This window comes from Corticium candelabrum, chromosome 1, assembly GCF_963422355.1.
Source record: "Corticium candelabrum chromosome 1, ooCorCand1.1, whole genome shotgun sequence".
In the NCBI taxonomy this organism is placed as follows: Eukaryota; Metazoa; Porifera; class Homoscleromorpha; order Homosclerophorida; family Plakinidae; genus Corticium; species Corticium candelabrum.
In genome coordinates this window covers 4,870,775-4,878,274 of record NC_085085.1, presented here as the reverse complement: position 1 = coordinate 4,878,274, position 7,500 = coordinate 4,870,775, and the positions used below count along the sequence as shown (strand labels likewise).

At 45.1% G+C, this 7,500-nt stretch overlaps 2 protein-coding genes across 2 annotated transcripts in view; both read right to left on the bottom strand.

Moving 5' to 3' along the window:
• The window catches only part of LOC134185386 (collagen alpha-1(I) chain-like), a 6,701-nt gene extending 5,536 nt beyond the window's left edge, over positions 1 to 1,165 (bottom strand). The window contains exons 1-2 of the mRNA XM_062653170.1: positions 1,118 to 1,165; positions 1 to 4 (exon numbers count right to left, since the gene is read on the bottom strand). The exon at positions 1 to 4 is cut by the window's left edge and continues 67 nt beyond it. The gene's annotated coding sequence lies outside the window, so the exon portion shown is untranslated. The remainder of the gene's footprint in view (positions 5 to 1,117) is intronic.
• A 2,562-nt stretch (positions 1,166 to 3,727) lies between these two features.
• LOC134182193 (uncharacterized) lies at positions 3,728 to 5,182 on the bottom strand. The gene has a single exon (XM_062649603.1). It carries the CDS (start codon positions 5,180 to 5,182, stop codon positions 3,728 to 3,730), a length of 1,455 nt encoding a protein of 484 aa, XP_062505587.1.
• Between the last annotated feature and the right edge of the window lie 2,318 nt (positions 5,183 to 7,500).

Below are 7,500 nucleotides of genomic sequence, written 5' to 3'. Positions count from 1 at the left end.
CACACTATCAATAGAATGATTAATCAGGACGGTCAAGGTAAGTGTAAGTGATGTATAATCTATTTCCAGTAACAAACATGACAGTCTCCACATGCTATTGCCATCCCTCTATGTCATCGATCAGCCGCATGATGTAAAATAAAGTGCCAATGGCTCCAGGAGACTAACTAAGTCAAATCCTCCAAAACATCTACAATGTCTCATTTCCATTATTGTTGCTCTAACAGCAATTTTCTGTTCAACTTTTCCTTCATCCAACTCCATAAATTTCTTTCAAGTTGAAATTGAGCTGCAAGTTCAATATTCAGTCAATGGTGTTGATTTCATTTGTCATTCAACCAGAAGTTGCTTGTGTCAAGTAGGTGTGGTATATTGTCTTCATTAAGATAAATCATAAACATTAGCAACAAAACATTTGTAAAAAATAAAGATAGAAATGTTGCATGGAATGACAAACGGTAACACAAACATTGACTTTGAAATCATGTTTTCAATGATAGATTCACAACAACAATGATGTTTAATTAATAAGCTATTATTATTGTCACATCTCACACCACTCCCAGGGACGTAGCCAGGAATGACAAAAATATGGAAAGAGGTTTACAAATCAAGGACGGCAATTGTCACGCCTAAGAACCATGTCTACAAAAGGGTGCCGCCTTGGAGTTCCAGACCCTGAGCTGTCTACAGTAGCCAGTCAGCACACAAATTATGTACGTATCTGTACGAGCAACACGGCGAACAGTCTATCTTGCAAGGGTTTACACGTGAAATGTCTGCTAAGCCCATCCAAGTTCGTACGAAACAACTGCATGCTCAACGTCCTTTCTATTACAACGTGTTTACATAAAATACTTGCCTTCCGCTTAACAGCCATCGTTAATGTTTCCAGCGTCCTTCTCTTCACATCATCTTGACAAGAGCAGATAGAAAGTGCGCATGCTGAGTTGCTATGCTAATACGGGACTTGAATGAACAGTTTGACTGCACGGGCCTATTGAGAATAGAGAATACCGGCTGCCGGAGAATAGACGTCGTGTTGCATTCTATTTGTTTTTATGCTTGTCCAATTCTCATATTGTGTTGTATTCTGAATTACTATCTACTTGCCTACCCGGAAATGGAGCGTCTGAATCCTCCAGAGCATATTGCAAGTTAGTATGCATGTAAATTGTTTTTACAAGTCAATATGTACTAAGTCTATGCTGCAGTAAAATTAGACATGTATCTCCGGGTGGGTTTCTGGGGGCTCCGGGGGGAATGGGTCCATTGGGGGGTGTGGGTCCATGGGGGTGGGGTGGGTCCATGGGGGTGGAACGGGTCCATGGGGGTGGGACGGGTCCATGGGGTGGGACGGGTCCATGGGGGTGGGACGGGTCCATGGGGGTGGGACGGGTCCATGGGGGTGGGACGGGTCCATGGGGGTGGGACGGGTCCATGGGGGTGGGACGGGTCCATGGGGGTGGGACGGGTCCATGGGGGTGGGACGGGTCCATGGGGGTGGGACGGGTCCATGGGGGTGGGACGGGTCCATGGGGGTGGGACGGGTCCATGGGGGTGGGACGGGTCCATGGGGGTGGGACGGGTCCATGGGGGTGGGACGGGTCCATGGGGGTGGGACGGGTCCATGGGGGTGGGACGGGTCCATGGGGGTGGGACGGGTCCATGGGGGTGGGACGGGTCCATGGGGGTGGGACGGGTCCATGGGGTGGGACGGGTCCATGGGGTGGGTGTGGGGTAGAAGTGGGGTGGGAGTGAGGGTAGAAGTGGGGTGGGAGTGAGGGTAGAAGTGGGGTGGGAGTGAGGGTAGAAGTGGGGTGGGAGTGAGGGTAGAAGTGGGGTGGGAGTGAGGGTAGAAGTGGGGTGGGAGTGAGGGTAGAAGTGGGGTGGGAGTGAGGGTAGAAGTGGGGTGGGAGTGAGGGTAGAAGTGGGGTGGGAGTGAGGGTAGAAGTGGGGTGGGAGTGAGGGTAGAAATGGGGTGCGGGTGGAAGTAGGAGTGGAGGTGGGTCTGTGGGTGCGTGTCCATGGGGGTGAAGATGGGGCTGAGAGGTCTGAGTCACCCCAACTTTGAGTACAACCTTTAATTTTTGTAAGCAAACAGTACCCTAGTATTTCATGTACTCTGATGTCCTTTCAAGCCCGCCCGCAACTTATGAGTTGCTCCACTGTCCCTGACACCTAGAACAACAGTTAGTGAAATATCTAAGTTTACTTTCTGAAGAGTGGTCCAGACCAGTTGGACTGTCCGCACTACAACTCTGCAATTTGTGTTTTAGGATGCTACTACAGGGGTGTCTCCAAGAATTTTGGAAGGGTTTTCGGAAATTGTTGTGACCACGCCTACACAAAATTTTTGGGACCACTCATTTTGATTTTTGCAGGTGCCCCATGAAATCTTTGATGCAGGTTTGCTTATATATACACTGACATGCCGCAAACTGTTGTCATGGAATGCTTACGCCAGAAAGGAACAGAGTGGTTTATTTTTAATTAAAGAAAGTTTCTCTCTGTCTTAGTTTACTGTGCTTGACCACACGATAGCTATATTAAGCCTCACAGCCTGTGGAAAATTTCCAGGCCTCAAGAAGCTGAGAGCCTAGTACTTAGGATAGGATTAAGGGCCAGAATCTACAGAACTCATTTGCATGTTACCATCAGATACTGACATATAGTGGGCGGTACTGACAACCACTGCATGTTGATCTTAGAGTACTTGTATTACAATTAATTTCATACCATATGCCAGTCTTTGTCCTAATTGGTCTTATCTTCAAACCAAGCATCCCAGGAACTACTTGTTAGCCTTCCCACTTTTCAAAATACAAATACTAGTCCATTCTCTTCATAGCTATAATCACTGCCTACTCATGCAACAAAGCATGGTAGGCTTGTACCAAGTGGAAGCCATGGCATGGCGGAGGCTGTGCCTTTTGTATGCTGAGGACAACCCTGTACTAGCACTCTTATTACCCGAGGCCTGGATATCTAGGCTAAGGGTATAGTAGTGGTCCGACGTGCGACCATATTTATACTTGATTGGCACAGATGCAAATGAAGCTATTGTGACCAATAGACGAGAAGTGGTGTCATTACCAACCAATAGACAAACGTGATGTCATCATAAGGCTCCACCTCCATTGTTTGGCAGCTGTGCTAAGAGAATTCAGCCATCGGGCGTCTGTCCTGTACATGGTGTTATAGTAGCACAGGCTGGCCAGCTCGATGACTTGATGACTACCCGTATGTGGGTGGCTTGATACACATACCGTATTCGCCTGTAATAACACCCTGGGAGTATAGAAAAGAAGCGTCTTTTCTTCTGGGCGTATACTCAGGCATGGGCGTTATTTTGGGCCTAGGCGTAGACATGTTCACAAAATGCTGTCGTTTGGCCATGCAGTTATCATCTAGACACAGAAATACCACAAACGCCACCTGCAATCAAAGGTACTAAGACTACAATGTCATAGACCCAGAAACTATTACCGTACTACATGACACGCTGATGGTCTCAGTAGGGGAAGGTTCCCAAAGTTGTTAACCATTTAGACTACTGGTACCATTATTGGTATTAATTAACAACATAAACGGCTAGGTTTGCAGTTATAATACCATGCATCTGTGATAGCTAATCAGAAACTAAACACTACACACTCAGCAAACACTTGAAGAAGAAAAGGAATGTACCAATATCGATACCAGTATTGTTATGTGAGTGCCACCATCAGTCACCAATGTCCATAGTCTCAACAGCAGGAGCGTTGCCAGCTGGCTGAACATCTGCCATTACCTCGTTGTCATCTTCCTTGTCCACCAACTCAATTTCAGCAGCAGCAGCAGCAGCAGCATTGCATCCAGCTTCCATGAGCTCGTTGTCATCACTCTCGTCCACCATCATCTGATACTTGTAATCTGGGAGGTCTTCGATATTTACATTCTTGTCTTCACTGCCATCCAGGTTCACAGATATGCCACACTTCTTGAAGGGGCAGATAACCATGTCTTTGTGGGAGCACACCTTCTGCCAGGCATTCACAACCCATTTCGTGATGAGGATACGTCGCTCAGAAGTCGACATCGTGTTCTCCGTGTACAGGTTTAGGTTCTCTTGCTGGTGCCTCTTGTGCTCTGCTCGAACTGTATCTTTGAATGGTTTATGTATGCACACGTCGAGTGGTTGTATGCGACCTGTGCAGCCTGCAGGTATGGATACCATGATTGTTTTGCGTTGACGCAGCAGCTCAATCACCTCGTCTGTCTGCTGTGCACGATGCATATCAGCTACCAAAATCTTCCCAGTGGACGAAGAAGATGAGTTAGTGAAGACGTTGCCCCATTCAGACTCGATCCACTCTTTCATGACCGCCCCATCACTCCACGCATTCACCTGAAACATAACACGGACTCGTGGATGCCACCCATCCTTCTCCTTCTTAGCAAGGCGCTTGCGTTGGCCCCGGAACACAATCAACGGACTCACGCGACTGATACCATCTGCAAACACAGTCAGCTGCACTGTACACTGCCTTTTTTCAAGACCTGATGCTGCACTTGCACACCACACTTCCTTTGCACCAGTCTCATTGTACGTCTTTCCATCATCCAAGACAAAAGGCAATGGGCTTTGATCCATGTTTGCCAGATCAGCAGCAGAAAACACACCACTCTCTCGAACAGCATGAATTTTCTGATGAAAATAGGTAATGGATTGAACGAGGGCATGTGGTGCTTTCTGAGCAACATGGGTCTTCTTCCTGAAGCTCAAGTTGAAACGAACACGGAATCTTCTGAACCAGTGCTCTGAGAATTTGAAGTTTGACACATCAGGATACAGTTCTTTCATCAAGACCTTTGCACGAACTGTAAACCACCACCACTTCACCCTCTTCCCCTCTAACCTCTGCTGACGGAAGTCTTTGTGTAGTTGCTTCTCCATAAGGGGGAAAAAGGAACTTCGTCCACGGCCTTTAGATCGGCATCCTCCAGCTTGATTGTGAATGTGCTCCTGTAAACTCTGCCATTCTCGAATTCGTTTTGGAGCGACTTTGAATTGCTTTGCAGTTGCCGAAATATTCCTGCCATTTGTTTCATACCACTCCAGAGCTTTTAGCTTAAACTCGCGCGTGTAGGATCTCCTCGTTGCGACAGACGAACCAGAATTGGCAGGAGTATCAGTCATGGGTCTAGGGGTAAGCATGCACTTTCACTCAACACTGACATCTGCCACCTCAGGGTTCTCCCCAGGGATAAAATAGCATGATGGCCTGCCAGCTATTGGTCAGGACCGCCGTGTTATTTGTCACACTGGCGATGTTATAGGTTCAGCCACGCTAGGGCGCTGCACTGTGTTGATGCATGTGCACTCAATATCAAATGATGATTGACAACACCATCCAAATTAAGTTACTTGACAAGCACAGCATGTTACTGTAATAATGACCTTTTTCTATCATAGTGCCAAGTAAAGGTGAAGGTGTTCTGTGTTTACTGTGTGGGAGGCCTTAATCCTACCAATTCGAAGCGTGATAATTGAATAAAGACTTCATAAAACTGTAAAAGATGCCATCTCAATGTCATGCTTGTAGCACTAAAGTAAAAACATCCTCACATAATGCAGCTAACTCAGCTCTGTAGTCAGTTCAGTCATGTCTAGGAACTCTTGTGCGTGCTAGACGGTGTGTCAGTGCTATTGGAAGACTATACCTTTTTGACACAGTTTGACTTTGGGCATGTTTGTGACATGTGGGCTCGTGCAGCCAATCGTCTGTTGCGTTCCTGCAACAACGTAAAAGGTAAAGCTATGGACATAGGGCCGCGCGCATGTAGAGTGACGTGGCTAGCTGTTTCTAATATTCTACGCGCATGCGTATCCTGGGCGTATACTTGGGCATGGGTGTTTTTTCGGGCTAGAAGTTCTGACCTGCTGCACATGGGCGTATATACGGGCATGGGCGTTATTACGGGCAAATACGGTATGTGGGTGGTATTGGCTACTCTACATAGGTTGTTAGTTACAGTAAATAGTTAGTGAGAAAACAATTACAGTTTATATATATATATATATATATATATATATATATATATATATATATAGGTAACTGGTGTAGAACTAATAAGCAAGAGAACAACTGGATAACAGCCACGTGTTTTAACTTTAGCACTTTAGTGCTTCTTTATTGGATATAGTGTTGTATGTGCTAATCGTATATAGTATACAGTTGACAACTTCATGAGTTTGTTGAACTATATAAGAACATTGAATTTTTAAATTTTTTATTGTCTCTACAAAATTTAAAATATTCTTAATATCAGTAAGCAGACAGAAGGCCAACAAACATATAGACACTAAAATTTTAAAAAATTTTCTCTGAAAAAGAAATAGATGTAGGGATTGTATAAAAAGTAATAGAAACAAGATCTATAGATAATATGAACCAAAACCAGACATCATTAGTGAATCCTTCCAACCCACTAAATGTAAAATGTAGGGAATGTTGTTGGAAGGATTCACTAATGATGTCTGGCTTTGCTTCATATTATTTATAGATCTTGTTTCTATTACTTTTTATACAATTCCTACATCTATTTCTGTTTCAGAGAAAAAGTCTTTAAAATTCTAGTTTGGTAAGTTTAGGAGTACAAAAGCACAACATACTCCATTAATTAAACAAAGATTCTATAGCGTAATGAAAACACACATTTCTTAGATCATACTTGGTATACATGTATAGTCACGCATCTCGAGCATGTGGATCTTACACTGTACGTATACAGTGTTCTGTGTGTAGTTGCAAAATATGCAATAAGCTGTGCAGTGTTTGTGTCTAGATAGGTTTGAATCATGCAGATGTTACATTTAGTTGCATTATAACTTACCACTAACAAATGAAGCTGTGTTCTACTCACTTGAGAGCTATGAGCATATGTGCATGTAGTTGTGTGTGTGTGTGTGTGTGTGTGTGTGTGTGTGTGTGTGTGTGTGTGTGTGTGTGTGTGTGAGTGTGTGTGTGAGTGTGTGTGTGTGTGTGTGTGTTGGTGGGGAACGGTGTGGCTACGACAGACAGATTTTAGGCTTAGTACTGTATGTCTGACAGGCCTAGGCCGGCGCATTGGGCTAGCTTGTACTTGTACTGTACTATTTGAACACGTTAGGGTACGACATGACAACCATGAAATGCCAGTTTCAAGAGCGTCAGCTTCTTCTTCGTCATCATTGTGTCGGTGTCATTGAACGCTACACACACACACACACGCCGACATTTGCGCACGTGACGGCGAGCGCGTACTGTACGCGTGCTGAGCGTCTTGCGACCAGCTTGTACGCACGAGGTCTTTGATTTGCGGCTTAGAGAGGTCGGCCTTTATACACGACAATACGGTAGCTCTAGTCAACTCACTTTGTGCACAAAATTTTATCGTTTAGATAGGCAACACCTCGATCTAACTGTAGCTCGTAACAAACGTCACATCAACATCGACATTTCGTGATGAAAGCGA